Raw genomic sequence first — 20,000 nt, forward strand, 5'->3', positions numbered from 1 at the left:
TACAGGATGACTTAATGCCCCGCCCCCAAAGGAAAGGCAAGGGGTGTTGTTTTTGATTTGGTTTGTTTGTTTGTTTGTTTGTTAGCACTCTAGCAGCACAACAATTGGTTGAATTCATACCAGATTGGGTTTTTAGATTGACAGTGACCCAGAATAGATCTCAATACATTTTGGGAAAAGTAGGTCAAAGTTCACATTTTTTAATGAATTTTTAAATTTTTTTTTTTTTTGTCTCCCATTTACATATAATGGGCAAAATTTCACATGTCTATAAAAACATCAATTTTGTTTCAGTTTCTTCAAACTTGGCACTTATATAGAGGCAACTGATATGCTGACATCAGCTCATGTAAAGACATGATGACGTCAGCTGGATTGATGCCAAAATAAGCTATAATACGTGCAAGGGGCGGGGTTTGTTGTACCTGGTCACCACTTGTTTATGTATGTAGTTTTACTCTGTAGGTACTATTAGTATGTATTTTTCCCAAAATGCCAAGTACCCCCTGGGCTTCATCCAAGTACCCCCATTTGAGAAAGACTGCAGTAGAACAGGACAGAGAAAGAGAAAGAAAAGGCAGGCTTGTATAGGGGCAGTAATAGATGTTGTGTCTTGTTGTTCCTCTTCATCTGCCTGCCACAGGGACTGAGGTGAGGAATGGTCTCAGCTCTGATAAACAGACTAACATGTGATGCCTATCTCCATCTCCCCTGTCCTGCCGGTACAGCTGATCAATGACCACACACACATACACACACCTACACCCCCCCCCCCCCCCCCCCCCCACACACACACACACACACACACACAGTGCTATACTCATGAGGGCCACCCTATTGACAGAGCAGTTGTATATCCATGCAGAATGCAGAGCAGCAGGACAGTATCTGATCAGACACAGCACAGACACACGATGGCCACATGTGAGTCAGGTACAAATGCATTCTGTGCAGACCATAATTCAAGGAGGAAAAACATCAGTGACTCAAAAGGTCATTTAACTGAAAGTCCTCCTGCTATCTTAATCAAAAGCAGCTGAAAATGTCCTCATACAGAACAGAATGGCTCCTGACCTTTACGACCTGGTCGAGTGTGACGCTGTGAGGGTTAATTTCAAAATCATTCACTATAGATCACAGAATTCACCGCCCTTCAATGTCATTTACAAACCCATTCTACTGGAGTCCTTAAAATGAGGAAATACTTTTAAATACTTTTTTCAGCATTTTCCTAAATATTTTTTAACAAAAGATTTTAAAAAAAATTCCACAGATTATATTAATTAATGGACATATAAAGTGATGTTATGGAACCGCTGTTTTGATGACAAAAAGAAACTTATTGACTTAGTATTTTTAGAGAAAAGTCCATGAGTGCCAGAGCTTTTGAAGCAGCATCTAGTGGTTATGAGCTGGTTTACAAACGTTTGCATTGATTTATTTTGGAACTTAGGCTGTGTGCACTTCGGAATGAATCCATCTGAAGTGGACTACTAAGGACTATTAACAGCTACTATTCAAGTCATTTTAAATCATTTTAAACTGCTAAGGAGGATGTACAGTTAATTAGTTACAAGTAGTTTTACAAACTAATAATTAATCAATTCCGCTTCCTTTGCTTTGTTAACACCCTTAAAAAAAAATGTATAAAAAATAAAATAAAATTTAAAAAAAAAAAAAAAAAAAAAAAAAAAAAAAAAAAAAATATATATATATATATATATATAGATTATATATATATATATATATATATATATATATATAGTATATTTTTTTTTTTTTTTACAATAATAAACCATTCACATACACTTTGTTGGTCACCTTCACACAATCATATTTACATATTAACCTGTTTTAATATAAACAAAAACTTGTATATGCACTTTAAATATTTACTACAAGTACAGTGCATTAATACATTTGATAATATCTCCTAATCATGATAATCTGTGTTAATTAATTAATTACAAATAGGTAACACACAATTTTTTTTATGTGTTCTTTGATATTTAACTAGATATTCACTTATGTCAGATAATGCTCTATATTTTGCTTTTTATACTGGATTTATACATCCTTTTAAATGCACAAACTGAAGAAGAAATATTTAAAGTTTTGGTCCAGATTCTTCCACAGTTGTACCCCTCTAACAGAGATACACTGGCTTTTATGTTTGTTCTACACTTAATCGTCTTGAAGATTTCAGTTCCCCTTAAATTATAGTGACTTTACCTTAGTTCACACACCTCCTGTAGACTGGAGGGGACCAGCCACTATCATCTAATTGACCGGCCTCATAATAACAGAAGCTGTTGATTGGTGACTTCCAAGTAAATAGAAAGACAGCGTAATTCCTCTTCCACTTGGCTTTTAGTTGATAGACAGAACATTATTATATACATATGGAATCTGTGTAAATGTATAGACTCATCTTCAGCCCAGTGACCCAGAGTCTGCCCTCACAGTACCAGGACTTCAACCAATTCAACGTAATAGTGAATAAAACATACATCAATACAGTAAAAAGCCTGCAAAACATTACAGTCAAATCTGATTTAACTGAGTTTGGGTGCAGCCTTAAAGATGATGACAGCTGAACATCTCAAAATATACGTCATAATTTAGCTCATATTCATAACTTCCTGAGAAAAGAACCTGAAATGCTCACTGGGACAAATCTAACCATTTATATGCTAGTAACACGGCTGTCGTTATATAACCTATGAACAAAAATGGACTGAATGTTATTAATAGTAAATGCACTGGTATTATATTTGAATCTGCCAACCTGATTTGTTCTGTGACCTTATTTTCCAAGAGCAGCAAGTTTGAGTGAAAAACCAGTCATAAAAGATGAAAATAAAACTAATTTCCTGTTCAAAATCAGAAAAATTTTGTTTTCCACGTAGTTTTCAAAGTACATTTTGTTGCCTTGAAACTAATATTCATGAAATAAAATGGGACAAGAACAGATACACACAGCAAGAGTGGTGAAGAGAGTAGAAAATGAACAAAAATAAAGCAAATTTACTTCAAATGAACATGCAATTTGACTGCCAATTCTCACTCCATCATCTAAAAACTTGTGCATACTCTGTGAGAGCGGTAATTTTAGATTTATTTAACCCTTATAGATGTAAACAATGGCCAATGAACCAAAACCATCCACGGATTGGAAATGTTTGATAAGTTTCCAGTCCACTAATACCTATCAATACATTTAAATATTCAAGTAAAATGCAGTTTCTCAGCTTTTCAGAAGCCTTACATGTTTTTTATTTGATGTTCAGAGCTCCGTAATGAACATGGAAATACTGTCATCTTCTGCCAGCTTTGATTCACCAAAAAAACCCATGTAGTTTGACAAATGGCAGTGGTTGTAGACGGCTGTTTTATGTTCAGTTAATGATAGATTTTACTGAGAAAGTCAGTTTTCCCTGGAAAATGAAAGGATAACATAAGAAATCCTGAGAAATAATTGGGAAGCCAGCACAAAAAATGGGTCTTTAAGGTTAAAATAGTGCATATTTTGAATTTCAGAGCAAAAAGTGTTGACTTAAAACTGATTTAAGAATATAAGTATGTTCCGACTTAAACAATAACTGGAGTTAAATACATTTTGCTATTTATTTACTTAATACAGTCGCGGAAAAAAATATCAACACATCAAAAGTCATCCAAAACAATGGTTATGCAATCAAGTCCTAACTCCTGGTGTGTATCATGTGACTAAAACAGACAGAAAAGAAAACATGGAATGCCTAAAAGCAATGTTTTTGTCAGTTTCAATGCCATAGATACTGATGTAAGAACTGAAGTGATTTTGGTTATTATCAGAAAACATGGGAAAATGTCTAGAATATCAGCTCTTAACCCTTAGGGGTCCAAGCCTATTTTGCCGTGTTTCTAGTACTTTGATTTTGCCTATATATACTTTATAAGAAATTTTACTATCACATGTCTGGTATCTTTTTCTCAGCACGTCATCTATATCATCTGCCTATTATTTTTTTCACTTTAACCTACTAAGTCAACACAAAAGGCTAAAAACACACAAAAAATATAAAATCCAATTGAAAAAATGTATATAATTTTTGGCATAAACAACGTAAAGATACTTAATGAACCTTTTCAATGACTTTAAAAAGTGATATTGGTTCCAATATTAGTATTTAAAATTAAAACTGCAATAAATTAAAACAATACTCAGATATTTGACATAAAAGCATATCTTTACATAAGCATTCTCTCAAAAGATATGGTCAGAAATATAACACCCCTGCCCCCCCCAACCTCATTTTTCATACTTTTATTCATGTTTGGTTTGCTCCAGTTTGAAAACATCACATCTCCAATTGTATTTGCGGGGCCATGAGCATGGACTCCTAAGGGTTAAATTAAACTCTTATGGGCTAGTTTTGTTGTTATCATTATATTGGTCCAAACAATGTACCTTTAGTTGTACCAGGCATTAAAATGAACAAGAAAACTGAAGAAATCAAGGGTGGTCTAATAATTTTTTTTCCATGACTGTATATAATTCTGCAAAGTATATTCAGTTGCTTCCATTATGTTTTCTGCCTGCTACACCAATCTAATCTAAAATAAATAATAAAAACGGAGAAAGAATTCCTCTCACTCGAACAAAATTTAAATACATGTGTGCAAGAAAAAAAAAACTATAATTCTTCATGCCGAGGCGCCTTCAAAAGAACAACTCTGCAAGCTTCGGTCCAATGCACATTAAAAAAGCAAAACTTTCAATTACTTTGCCATTCAGTCAAATCAACAGAGTGCAACCTTTTTATTGCTTTATATTTGGAAAACGCAGCTTACAAAAAAGGACAAATCATCACATTCATCCTCCAACACACGTCCTGCGCTAATGCTTTTCGTAGCCTAATTTGAATTTTCTCTAAACCTGAATCGAATCTGCGACTGATGCAGTTCAGACACAAAATAGTTGATAAAAAACATCCCGACTTTTAAGGCCTAACGCAGTAAAAGCTCAGGTCAAAGATCTCATGTACGGACGACGAAATCGACGGGAAAAAAAAAGACAATGGGGAGTTTCCTCTAGTTTCGCCGGGTAGTATTTCTTCTGTCTCCTCAATGCACCCTTCGAGATGACCCCACACACACACACACACACACACACACATAAAACACACACACACGTCCACTCATAATACAGCCATCTCACTTTACCTCAAGTCACTGAGCTGACCCTGTCAATGTGTGGGCCTGTACGGTGATGTAGCAATGTGATTTAGGTTAACACGCTTCACTGGCTCATAGGTGTTAGGGCTGCTGAACATGTGATGGACAGACACAACGCACACACAGCCAGCGTACTACTCCAACACCCTCTTCTCAACACACACACAAACACACATATACACAAACAGATCCACAGAGGGATGTGTTTTCTGAAGGACAAACATTCATCTCTCCTGCTTTCGCTACCATTGCAGTTTCAGCACAACTGTCAACCTCACTGAGCGTGTGCGAGTGTGTACATGTGCATTCCGTCCACTCGCCGCAGTCCGGTCTGAAGCCGTCTCTCCTCTATTCGCCCTTCCCAGTATGGCTGCTTGGTAGACTTTAACCTTGTCTCTCTACATGTTGCTGATGAATATGTTACCACAGCCCCTGGATCAATTTCAGTTTTCCCAGCATTCTGATGTATGGTGGAATATACGTGCTCAGTGAGGGCGTTTGGCTTGAGATGCAATTTACGTGACAATACCTATACATCCGGGGGCGGTGTGATCGATTTTGTGGGTATTTAGCCTTTCTTGTTTTAACCTCCCCATACCTTAGAGTAAATACACATGACAGGCAGTATAGTTTACATAAAGCCAGATGTTGTAGCCACCTACTCCAGGGCCTTGTGAAATGGGTGGGACCTGTTCGGAGAAATGCCATTACCTCAGAGGTAAACGCCTCATGTTCGTCATCATGTTGGAAGGAGAGAGCTCAGTTTAATGGACATTTCCGGACAGGCCTGTTTCTCTTAGTTATACTTTCTCAAAGAATATTCAACCTACAATATGTATGGATACTATCTCTGGTTAAAGGGGTTATATGTCGTATTAATACTGCAGACTCTGACCAGCAGGGGCAGTCATGCACCACAACTAGGGGTGCAAATGATCGATTAATCCATTAATCATTAGTTGGTTGACCTTATCGATTGATTAATGATAAATTGATAAGCGGGGGCGATTTTCCTGAGAACCTGAATTTCTCTTTCGATAGGGTCTTAAGATAAAAGCTAAATATTGTTTATATACTTCATTACAAAAGCATGTCATATTCCGTTATGACTGAATTATTGTGCCATTGGATACAGTACGGGCAATGACATTTATGGAGTAGAACTAAAGAAATTCTGCAGAGAAATGCAATAAAATAAATGGATCTGAAGAGGGGCAGTTTAGAAGAAAGGGGCATTTCTAACGTTGTAACTCACAACGCCATGATTCGGTTCGATGACCGGCTATCCCAGCCGCAGCGTCACAGTGCGGACAAACAGGCAGCCTTCGGACAGGGTGGTGTAAAAGAGCAATTAACTGATGATTAATAATTTAATCGAGCAAATTCTTACTGACAATTATTGATAGTCGATTAATTGTTTCCATCCCTAACCACAACACACTTTAGTTCTACCAAAACCACCAACAAATCAACGCTATGTGTTCACAGACTGTATCACCCACTGAATCAAGTATAAAGCTCATTGTGTGTGTATTTGGGGCGGCTATGGCTCAAGAGGTAGAGCAGATCGTCCAATAACCGAAGGTTGGCGGTTAGAATCTCACTCGTCCTCGTTATGTGTCGTTGTGTCCTTGGACGTCAGACACTTGACCCACCCTGAGTCCAGTGTCACTCACACTGGTGTGTGAATGTGTATGAATGTTCAGTGGTGGTCAGAGGTGGTGGTTGTGTTTGGTGTGAATTGGCAGCAACACTTCCATCAGTCTGCCCCAGGGCAACGACGTTTACCCCCACCAGAGAGTGAATGTGAGAGCAAATGAATAAGGGATGAATCATGTAAAGCGCTTTGAATGCCTTCAAAAGCGCTTTAGAAAATCTATTCCATTATTAATATTATTATGGTATCATCAAGTTTTTTTCTTCAAACTAAAACTTATAGTCACTAATTTTGACGGTCGATCAAAGTAATGCTTGGGTCTTATAAAGTAGTAGTAGTGTAGTTTTATTTCGAGCACATAGAAACATCAGATAAAAAAAATATACACATGGTCAAACAAATGTTTCTGCGGTTGAAAAGGAGTGGAAACAAGTATAACTTATTGACTCCCACCCCTTTTTACAAACTAATAATTAAATTAATTCCGCTTCCTTTGCTTTGTTAACACATTTTTTTTCTGTATATTTTTACAATAACACAAAACATCCGTACAAAACCATTCACATACACTTTTTGGTCACCTCACACACAATCAGATTTGCATAATCAACTGTTTTTAATATACACTATAATATTTATATGCACTTTAAATATTTACCACAAATACAAGGATCAATAAATATGAATTATTGCATGCTCCATCAGCTGATAGTTTACATTATAGCTCTGTTAGCTTAGCTCTGTTTTTAGGCAGAAAACGCCACAGTTATACCACAAATCACCTCTGTTTTCTGTACGGTGACAAGGAAACTGCAACGTTACATGTTTAGGTTCTCATTTTAACATTCCACCTGTTGTTATCAATATACCCTGACTGTAAAAAAGGACAATGCACACATAAGTGAAAAGTAAAACCAGCCACTGATAATTGACCTTTCATGGTGATGACCTAGTGTTTAAAAACCTTTGCACTTCTGTACTAGGGAGGCAACAGCAAGTAAGACCCTGGAAGTGTGGTCTGTTGTCTCAATATATCTTTCAATCTGTAAAAATATAGTGTTTTAATTCCAGTTATGCCCAGAGTGTTACAAAGTTCCATGATAATGGTTTGCGTTGTCAGTAGCTGAACTAAAGATCTGTTTAGAATCGTCCAAAGATAATGGGCGTTTCTCAATATCAATAATGCAGAGTACGGTCTTACAAACTCGGTGAATACAGTCTTGGTAAGAACAGTACCGGAGACGGACTTCCTAAGAAGACAGTCTATCTGTAATTGGAACAGCTGTGTACTTGTGGACTTTCCTCTGTCTCTGCTGTATTTCCATTATCAGTTCCATAAAGTATTTCCCTCAAATCACCACAATGTCTTTCGATTTCATTTCAACACATTTGTACTAGTATTTACATGTCAGTTATACATTTTGTATATTCTTAAAAACTGTAATACGTTTTGTTGAACACCATGTCATGATAATAAAGACGTATTTCTCACTATTCTGCCTCTTGCTCATGTTCTAACATTATATCACATCATCTCGTTACGGTCATCTAGTCATTTAAACATTTCTGAATTAAGTTATCACAGAAGTCACAGAATGCATCTCTGGGATATTTGCCATTCAAGTTTATACGAGTCACCATCCAGTGCATCCTTGGTTTAAGCTAGCAGACCAAGAACAACAATCCACGTTTATGCGAACTTTCAAATGGAACATACTTGGGCCCGCGACTGATGAGGTTTCATGAGATTGCAAGAACGGAAGAAGAGACAAGAATGCGTATTGAGAAATAACCTAAATAACTTTAATACCTCCATAAGCCTCTGATCAACTCACCCATGTAGAATGAAACGCTGCCATTTCAGTACCAAGCCATTAATATTTGAAAGTACAAATACAACTTGAATTAACACTTGAATTAAAATAACTCAAAAGGTTTTTTTTCTTTGCCAATGACGCTAAAACACTTATTATATAAGTGTACTGCAGCTTTAAGTTAACTTTACTGAACTGTGAAATTCAGCATCACCTAGATCTACATCGAATAACAATAGCCAGTCTCAAAAAAGTGGTTGAGTGCAGGAAGTGTTTATTGTCCAACTAATTAGAAAGTGAGGATTGGTACAGGCCATCAAACAAAGCCGAGCTGTTTGGATTTTTGAGCCAGGAGTGACTTTAGGCATCCAACAGCAATGTGAAAGACTGGTTCAGACCATGCCAAGATGCAGGAAATCTGGGTTATTCCACCAAATTGATTTGTGATCCTTTTCTAAGTTAAAACACTGGTTCTAGTGTTGTTTGAGAATTAACACGAGTTTGTCCTATATGTATTACTAGCACTGGAAAATAAGATAAGAGATCAAATTTATATGGCAGGCACATTTTAAAATAAAAAATTAATAAATAAAAAAATGCAAGCGGCTAATGCAAATCTATAATAAGTGATGAAAACAAATTAAAACACACTCAAATGTAGGTAAATTCAGATTTTCCTTAATTTCCCCAAACTCATTAATGCTGCATGAGAATAAACCAAACTGCACAACATGGAAGCTTTAACGATCTAGTAAATGCTTAGTAGTAAATACATAATTGACATGTTATGAATTGTTTCATCTTACTTGTTATTCAGCTTTTATAAAACAAGGCACTACTAATACAGCAGTAGGTCGGTACTGGCCAGTATTTGCTGATATTTGTCAGTATCAGTGTATCAAACATCTTATCACCAGTGGCAGCGGAGGATATTGATCTGTTGTTTTATATTAAAGGCTTTGGCATAAATGTGTTTGAATCTAAGTTCATTCAAAGATAACGGGATGAACGAAAGGCTTTAATAAACAGAAACAAATAAAGAAACACAAAGTAACATCGGTATCTTCGTTAACTATTGGACAAAATATAATTTCAATCAAGACCAGAATCTCACAGTCGTCCATCTTATCTTATTTCCATCTGTGTGTGATATTTCCAAAGCTGTGTTTTTTTCAACCTGTCAGTCTGTGTGTGACATGTAAAGGTTCAGCAGCGTCTGCATCACTATGACCTCTTACCTCGCCTTCTCTGTGCCACGGCCTCCCGTTCTGAGGGTATTTGCTCTGGCTCTGACGTTTCTTTTGCCCTCCGTCGGCAAATTTGCACAGCAAAGGCTCCGTGGGAGCTGCAGAGAGAGAGAGAGAGAGAGAAAGGACAAAATCATGTTATGAGGACTGCATCCGGTGACCCCTCGGAAGGACACGAGCCCTTTTGAACTGCGCTGCGTTTTTCTTCTACCGTTGCATTTCTGTGCCCCCCCCACTCCTCCTCCTCCTCCTCTTCCTCCTCTCTGCCGCCCCCCCCCATGGAGCTCCTAGACAAATTCCCAGACCGTCGTTTTTGGCAGGCCCTCCGTACCCCGGTCTAGGCTGGCAGCCCATGAAAGAGCATTGCAGGGTATTGTTGAAATAATAATCACAGTAATCGCACTTGTAAATACTTGTGAGATGGTAATGCAGGACCGCTCTGTCAGCCAAAGCTATTTCTAGAAGTGTTCCTGCTCCTGATGCATAATCCCTCTGTGTTTTACTTCAACAGCCATCTTGTCTTTTATTTGAAAATGCCTTTCTATTCCACTCCACACCCACCCATGCAGGCATCTCACTAGACTGTCTTCTTTGAGAAAGGCTGTCACGTATATAATCAACCAACGGGGGCAGTCGAAGCATTTCTCCTAAAATTAGAACAATAGTATCAGAGGACTGACACAACTACAGAGCCGCTAGTTTCCATCATCCGCGAGGCAGGAAGGGATGACGTGAAATAGCTGCTATTAATCCAATTAGAAACAGAAAAAAGCCCTCTGTACTGCAACCTTATCTGAGCTGTCTTTGTATCAACAGCCTGTCTTTTGTATGCATAATTTCCAATAAAAGGTTGGTGAAAGTGTTGCGATGACCTATGTTGGTACAAAGATAACTCTTCAAATGGCACTTTCTCACACTCGAACTGCAGGTGAGCACAAAAGGAACAAAAATAGATTCAGGTAAATGACTCTCCTGATGAGATATGGTGGGGGAAAAAAAAATCTTAAAAAAAAAAAGAAAAAAAAAGACTGGCTCAGTGAAGAAGAGCGTGATAGAAAAACGAGAAGAAAAAAATGCCTAAGTGAGCTTTTCTCGTGAGAAACAGTTGGCACTCTTGGCCGGGGATCTGGGGGTCTTAACAGTGTCCTCGTCAGCATGATCAGAATCTCTCCCTGTGGAAGTGGACTGTAGAAAGGAGAGAGGGGAAGCCACACCGGTGGGCGGTGGTGGAGCTGGTGATATGGTGATGATAGAAAACAAAAAGGGAGTTCACCCAGAAAGACACAGGGCGACTTTAGTGTCAGTTTCCAAATTAACTTTTCTCTCTTTCCAACCTTTCTTGAGTGATTTAACACCATTTATTATAATATTATTCTCTGTATTTTGCATTTTTCATTGTAAAGCATGAAGTTTTCTATATCTAAGTACCAATATTTAATTAAAATGTTCAAGAAAACGCAGAGTAAATTCAAAGATTATTCTTTCAAAACAAAGAAAATGGAAGAAAAAGTGAGGTTTTTTTTTTTAGCAAAGATCTCAATAACTGAACTTAAACCAAGCATCTCCATCCACTGTCATTGATCCAACTCCATGGGTTTAACTAATGAATAATGTTGTAGAAGATGATGGTGTTTCCACATTCACTTCAGAGCCTCTGAACGTCGAAATGGGTCATATCTGATGACCATGAAAAGAAGACAAACTGCATTTTACACCAATGTATTGATAGGATTAGTGGATCAACAAGTATTAAACATTTTAGATTGGTAGATGCTTTTGTGGCAGTTAAAAATATGATTTTTTCTCTCTATTTAGCCTTTCTTCAGTGATTTATCACCATTTATTACAATATTATCCTCTGCATTTTGCATTATTCGAGTGAAAATCAGGTATTTCCCAATATTTAATTCACTGATCATGTTGATGTTCATAAAAGCTCAGATTAAGTTGAGGGTTATTACATTAGAAGAGAAAACTGAAAAAAGTGATTTTTGCAGTAAAATATATGATTAACTAAACATAATCCAAGCATCTCCATCCACTGTCATTGATCCAACTCTATGGGTTTTACTGGTGAATCAATGCTGTAGAAGATGATGGTGTTTCCACATTCACTATGGAGCCTCTGAACGTCCAAATGGGTCATATCTGATGACTATGAAAAGATGACAAACTGTATTTTACACCAATTATTTACATGTATTGATAGGATTAGTGGATCAACAGGTATTAAACATTTTAGATCAGTAGATGGTTTGGGTCACCAGTGGATGCTTGCAGAATTACTTTGTGGCAGCAAAAACAAAAACAAACAAACAAATTTTCTTTCCATTTAGCATTTCTTAAGTGATATATCACCATTTATTATAATATTATCCTCTGCATTTTACATTATTTAAGTGAAAATCAGGTATTTTCCAATATGTAATTCGCTGATCATGTAGATGTTCATTAAAACTCAGATTAAAGTTGAGGGTTATTATATTAGAAAAAGAGAAAACTGAAGAAAAAGTGATTTTTGCAGTAAAATATATTAATTGAACACAATCTAAGCATCTCCATCCACTGTCATTGATCCAACTCCATGGGTTTTACTGGCGTTCTAGAACAGGGGTCGGCAAGCTTTACAACCTAAAGAGCCATATTTGTCTCGAAAAAGAAGAAAGAAATCTAACTGGAGCCATGAAAAAATATTTAAACCCATCTACATTTTACCATGAGGTGGCTGCTCTAATGTAGCCTGTTTGTGATTAGTTTGCTATTTAACTTTGTATTTCCATTACAATAAAACAATGTGTGGTGCATTTATGAAATTATACAACTACAATGAAAAAAACATTCAACATTTTTTTTCAATGATGGATGCTATTTCCATAACATAATCATATTGTGTAATTGAGAAAAAGCTCAACTTTCATGTAGAGGCTTGACTTTTAAACAGACAAAAACTACAAACAATGCAAATTGAGTATCGTGTATTGTATCTTGAATTTGGCAAAAAAAAAAAAAAAACATTTTGGTTTATATGCTGCCAAAAAAATATTTATTCCGTGTATAGCCTGTGCATTTTTGCAGATGGACCAAAGTTAGAACAGATTTAGGCCTATAATAATGTTAAAAAGTAATGACTTATTCAGTTTATTTCAAAATGTTCCTTAAATGTTTTTTGACAATGGGAGCCATAGAGAGAGGCTAAAGAGCCACATTTGGCCCAGGAGCCACGGGTTGCAGACCCCTGTTCTAGAAGATGATGCTATTTCCACGTTCACTACAGAGCCTCTGAAATAAAGATGACAAACTGTATTTTACACCAATTATTTACATGTACTGATAGGATTAGTGGATCAACAGGTATTAAACATTTTAGATCAGTAGATGCTTTTGGTTTCCAGTGGATGCTTGGGTCTTTATGGGTTAAAGAAGAAAAAAAAAAGGGAAACAGCAAACCAGGGAAACAAAAGAAGAGAGAGAAAGGAGAGCAGGATCAAACCTGTGTTCCCTGGGCGGCCTGTACAGTTCAGCGGTGGTACAGTACACACTGAGCGAGCAGGCTTGTCCAAACAGTGAACCGGTACTGCCCTGCACCTGCCGGCTTAGAAGCGACCTGCCGGCTCTGCTGTCATCGCTTTTGTATTACAGGCCTGGCAGCTCGTGACACCGGCGCTCTGTGACGACACAGGCCGATGATGAGGCTGTATCTGCAGGAGGTGAGCAACGGGACCTTTCATCACGCTACGCCAGAGATGACACCCACCAAGAACTGCTGATGCTTTAATCTCCGCTCCCAGATGTTAGAGACGCTTGGGCCTTGATAATAAAGCAGCATCACATGACAAGACAGAAGGAGATGCTGTCTGGATCACATCAACCTGAACATGAACTGAAGTCAACTAATGACACAAGATGATCTGAGTCGGGGTCCGATGCGTTCAGTTCAGTCGGGGCTGATTTCTATTATTAGTAAAGGAGGAGACTGATGACTGATCTGGAACATTCGCAGTAAAATGAAAACTTAGAACGACACAAACTCCAACACAATGCCTCGAAGCACATATTTAATTAAAAGGGAACTTTTTAACATTATCTTCAAATAAAAAGTGCACAGAGCTCCCAGCAGGATTATTATTATTATTTATTTTATTTTTTTTTACAAAGTTTACTGACAATTTTAATAAGAAAAAACTAAATCCTCGAAGTTTTATTAAGTAAATAAAGTAAAATTATATTAGTAAAGCTCAATTTTCTGCAGAAATTTGAGTCTCAGTTAGAGGTCCTAGTTCAGCAGTGCCATCAGAGCCGATGTATCGCGCTTATTATATCAGATATAAAATAACAATCGTAAAAATGCTGAATATCACATCTGACAACTGGCCAGGGTCAAACCGTAGATATAAGTTAAATGAAATGATCGGGCGGTTAATGAGCTCCCATGATGATGTATTTACCGTCGCCATTTTCGTAGACGACCGTAAATGCTGCCTGATTTCAAGCGAATGGTTTTGTAGATACAGTGGGTGTCACAGGTGCAAATAAGCCGACGGCTGTGGAGCTAATAAACTCGTTACTATAAACTTGTGTTTTATAAAGAAAAAAAAAGGCAATATATAAATGGTGTGTGGCTGCAGGGTCTAATACGGGACCAAACTTTTCAGAGCCGGCTCAGGAGAAGGTGGCCGTGAGAGGAGAGAGAGAGAGAGAGAGGCTGCAGAAGAAAAACAACAAAAGCTCTTCCAAACCTCTCCTCTGGCACTCTGGGAGATAATTAGCTATCGGAGAAATTTGGAGAATCTGACACAGAGCACGCTGACGTTCCCCCCGTGACTACATCCCCAGTTCCCACAGTGAACTAGCCAATTTGTTTAAGACTGCAGCCCAAGATCAACAGCGTCACACCACCCCACCCACCCTGTGAATACACTCACCCCTCTGTAGCCCTGACACACACACACACACACACACACACACCCTCCTCTGCCCTTAAAGCCTCTGCACTGTAAACCCTGAAAACACACAGAAACACCCACACGTACACACAATGCAAACTGCTGCCAGCCTGAAAACCCTTTAAAGACCTCTCACCACACACCGTCATCACTGGCACAGCCCAGAATAAACCAGGCCACAGGCTGAACGTACTAGCTTGCTGATGTTGCGTCTTTAGGTCACAGGTTCCAAGTACAACACATTTCACACTGGCTCTGGTCAGAGTACATGTTTGTGGGGTTTTCTGGAGAAAAAAGTGCAGTTCTGAACCAATTTGCTTTCCTTTAATGATCTTAAATTATGGGAAAAAAAATATAAGTGTTTCTGGGCAGGGGTCAACAACTACTGCTAACAAGGTGTATGGGAACTCCTAATTGTTTTTATGAGGGTTGCTGTAGGAACTGGTAAACACATTAACAAGGGCTGTATGCAGTCATGTGCATTTGATCCGTATGTGTATGTACCAAGATGAATAATCATCACTAAACTCTGTACACATACAACAACAGAGTTATTATAGCTAATAAAACCAAGACTAAAACTAGCTGTGGAGATAAAAAAAAAAAAAAAAAAAAAAGAAATGAACAATGCAGTGCAAGGTACAATGACGGAGTTACATACAAAATAGGCCTGCACGATATTGGAAAAAACTGACACTGCGATTTTTTTTTACCCTGCAATACATATTGCGATATGAAAAACTACTCAGGAGGATATAACAGCTGTGTGGCGCCGACGTAAACGGTCAAACAAATTAGTTGTGTTTCCTCTCGTTCAGAACACGCGTTTCAGTATTGTCCCTCTTGTAGCTGAAATAATTCCGATAACTGATGTTGCTTTTCTTTTTGGCACCACGTCTTCATTTTCGGTGATTTTCTCTTGTTCATTGTTTATTTTTCAATGTTGTTACCAGTGACTCACTCCATGTGCAGGGGCGTGGTCTGCTTCGGCAAAGTGATTTAGAATGATTGTGATTGGTGGATCGCTGTGCACAGTGTGTGTCAGGTACCCAGGATGAAATTAGATGAGAACATTTCGAGTTCACTTGCCTCCGACATTGTAGGACCTGCGATGGGACTATTGCGCACATGCACATTGCGATGACGATGCTCAAATTATATATTGTGCAGCTCTAATACATAATCAGCCTTATTTTCTCCCCAACGCTAATGTTTATATTTATGTTATTTATTATGTGTTCTTTCTGTCTTTCATTACATCTTTTTTTAGCTTCAACTAGTTAAGGCAGTGTTTTTCAACCTTGGGGTCGGGTCCCCACATGGGGTCACCTGGAATTCAAATGGGGTCATCTGAAATTTCTAGTAATTGATAAAAAATTAAGAAAAACTTACTAATGAAAAAATATATGTTGAGTTGACACAGACAATCATAATCCATAAAGACAAATTGTGAAGCTATACTTCTCTTTTTTCTGTTGTTCAGACAAGGTATAGTTTTTTTAGTAGTTTTATAGTTTTAGATGGCATACCTTGTCTGAACAAAAGAAAAAAGAGAAGAATAATTACATAAACAGAAGACAAAATGAACATCTTTAGCCTTAAACTGTGAAGCTGAAACTGAAGCACTGTGGTACTGTTTGTCTTTCAAATGTTCACTGTGGTCGGTTTCAGATGCTGCAGCTCTTTCATAATTCATAGTTTGAGTTCTTGTTTGTTCAGTACTAATTGTCAGCCTTGTAAATCCAAGCTGGACTGACTGTACATATCCTGACCAAGGAAAATAAAATTCTCACTTTGTGCAGTAATCTCCACCTGGCTTTTCTGCCTCCATCTATAATAATATACATTATATAGACTAAATGTCATCTAAAATAAACATTTATGTGCACCGTAGCATAGCAAACTATTACATGATTAAAACAAATTAATTTTCACAAAAATAAGGTCACTGTTCTGGGGTCACCAGAAATTTGTGATGTTAAAATGGGGTCATGAGCCAAAAAGGTTGGGAACCACTGAGTTAAGGGTTAAAATAAAAAAACTCATTAAAACTTTATTATACTTTACACAACTCAACAAACTAAAGCTAAACTAAAATGAAAAACACAAATTCAAGCTTAAATAATGAAAATATATAAAAACTATAATTATAATAATTCTAATGCACACACAATCAAAAGGCAGTGGTAGAAACAGTTGACTGAGAGTATAAAGCCTGTGTTCACTGATCACAGCTTCAGCTCAATCATACACCAGACTGTGTGGCACTGAGGAGATAGTCATGGCTTTCTGCTCATCAATAGACACATTACCATCCAGTAAAATGAATCAGTAAGTACATGCAGATGTACTTCAGTGCTAAACACTAAACTGACAATGGCCATTTAAATGGAAGCTTGTTGCACGTTTACTTATTAATGCTGTGTGCATAAGTAATTATTGCTGTAACTGTTGTTTCCTATGGACTGGCATCTGGGGGAAATCAGCCTTTTGTCTGCAAAATAATAGGCAAAGCAGCCGTAACACCAGATCTAACCAGTCCTTTTCTCTATGGTATCCATGGACAAAGAGAGCGTGCGTACTCCGGATGGTCTCACAAGGCTAAATTACATCTTGATCCATGAATGCAAATCAGCACATGCATTATAATACATCAGTGTCAGTATGTCATACACTCTTCCGCTGTTTAGAATTGGACTGTACATCTGTTTGGGCCAAATAGTGAAATCAATGCAGGAATGTCCCCAAGTTAGAAAAGAGCTGGGTAAAAGCTTTTTTCTCAGTGAAAAGCCAGCTTTTAACCATCAAGACATTTGCAAAAGAGGCCTCTGACAAGGGCTTGCAGTCAAACTGGGCTGGCCTTGGTTTGTTCAGAGAGTGGGCAAAGCCTGTCAGACAGAACAGAGGGAAGTGTTCAGCAACTTGCACCAAAATGCAAGTGTAAGTGCATTATTGTTGTGAAAGAGATAGTGTACTTTTGTGTCTGATATGTGTATTATTGTCATGAAATGGAAAGAGTTTATTTTTGTTTTTAATATGTGTATTATTGTGATGAAAAGGACAGAGTTTATTTTGTTTTTTTAATACGTGTATTTTGTTACAAAGTAGACAGAGTTTATTTTTGTTTTTTAAGGTGTATTTTTCTTAGGAAACGGACAGTTTATTTTTGTTTTTTAATATGTTTTTTAAATGAAATGGGCAGAGTTTATTTTTGTTTTTTAATATGTGCATTTTTGTTATAAAATGGACAGTTTATTTTTGTTTTTTAATATGTGTATTTTTGTTATGAAATGGACAGAATTTATTTTTGTTTTGATATGTGCACCATTACTGTTACAGAAAGGACAGTTTATTTTAATGTGAAATGCTGCGGCAAAATGGGCAGTCTATCCTTGATATGTACAGCAATTTTGTGTTTTATGCATAGTCAGAATTTAGTCTGATATGTGAAGATTTCTGAATTACCAAGGCGGGGTACACACCTAAGGATTTTCTCAAACTGAAGAGATTTTTTTATCTGGTACAGACCCCACATATGAAGATAAAAAAAATCAGGCATTCAACAGTTTTGATCATACTGTGTGTGGTGTGCTCCGATAATCTCAACACAACACACACATAACGATTCTGTCCCACCACCAATCTAGAATCTAGTCCTCCAAGACAGAAATCTGACGTGATCTAACAAAAACAAAGAAGACGAAACATAGTATGACTCGGGAGCAGAGTCCTGAATCGGGTAATCCGCCCCCCAAACAAAAAAAGGGTCGGGTAACCTGCAAAAACATGCGGGGATGGGTCAAACAAAAAACAAACAAACAAAAAAAATATATATATTTTTGCAGGTACGGGCCCGGGTAAAATTTAACGAAATGCGGGTGGGTAGCGGGCAAGGAAGTGAGAAAATGATCCACATCCTGTTTACATCTGGCCACAGGTGTCACTGAACAGCGCATATTAAAGATTTAATGATAGCGTGCGTTTTAGCCAAAAATAAAGTCCTTAGAATCAGTTATGTGTAGACAATGAGTTTAATCACAGATCAGGTCAGGTTGTGGGTCTAATGCATGTGGGTATGGGCGGATGTGGGTTTGGAAAAGTGGACCCGTGCAGGACTCTGCTCGGGTGTCATCGACTTTTCCCACACATGAAGACTTTTCGTTGTAAATACTGAACGAGTTTAATATTCACGATTGTCGTCCCCGACCCATTTCAGAGCCGATTATTGGGACAAATTGACTCTTAACACACATCAGACCACAGGATAATCTGATAGGATAATCTTATAAAACATTAAAAAATCTGGGGTTTGCCATCCTTGGTTGGGAACTGGGAAAATTGGGACAAAACCAGCCCGATTATCTTTAAGTGCGTACCCCGCCTTAGGGAATCTGACATAGGAATTTAGGGTAGGTGACGGATTTAGAGTATAAGTTAAACCTCATCTCACTCCTTTTTGAATGGTTTACTTTCTTTTTTATATAAATTCTTTTGTTGTTTGATTTTATTGCAATATTTGAAATAGGGATGTAACGATATGAACATTTCATATCAGGGTTATTGTGACTAAAATTATCACGGTTATCATTATTATCACGGTATTATTGAAATTGTACTCAAAATGTTTAAAAAGTACTAATCCAAACACTGAAATAATTTAATTAAGTTGTATTTTGAAAAAACAACAACAACAAAAACAAATAAAATAATTGACACAATGTACCATCTGTTGGCAGAAACATTCAAATATTAACCCTTAGTGGTCTGAGCCTATTTTTCTGAGCCCCGTTTTTCAGTACTTTTATAGAAATGTTTACTATACCCATGTTTGGGATGTTCTTTTTTCAGCCTAACTTCATCTATCTCATCTGCCTATTATTTTTTTCACTTTAACCTACTATAAAAACATAAAAGGCCAGAAAACACACACAAAAAAATATAAAATCCGATTTGAAAAATGTATATAATTTATTGCATAAATAACACGCAGACGCTTAACGAACCTTTTCAAAGACTTTACAAGGGAATATTGGTTCCAAATATTAGGTATATAAAATTAAAATTGTAATAAATTAAAACTATACTCAAATATTTGACATAAAAGTAGATCTTTACTTAG

At 37.2% G+C, this 20,000-nt stretch overlaps 1 protein-coding gene across 1 annotated transcript in view; it reads right to left on the reverse strand.

Moving 5' to 3' along the window:
• Positions 1–20,000, reverse strand: part of LOC115428458 (RNA-binding motif, single-stranded-interacting protein 3-like) — a 527,598-nt gene that overhangs the window by 110,680 nt on the left and 396,918 nt on the right. The window contains exon 9 of the mRNA XM_030147513.1: positions 9,930–10,036. Within this exon, the coding sequence (XP_030003373.1) occupies positions 9,930–10,036 (107 nt within the window). The remainder of the gene's footprint in view (positions 1–9,929; positions 10,037–20,000) is intronic.

The sequence above is a fragment of the Sphaeramia orbicularis genome, chromosome 11 (assembly GCF_902148855.1).
Source record: "Sphaeramia orbicularis chromosome 11, fSphaOr1.1, whole genome shotgun sequence".
In the NCBI taxonomy this organism is placed as follows: Eukaryota; Metazoa; Chordata; class Actinopteri; order Kurtiformes; family Apogonidae; genus Sphaeramia; species Sphaeramia orbicularis.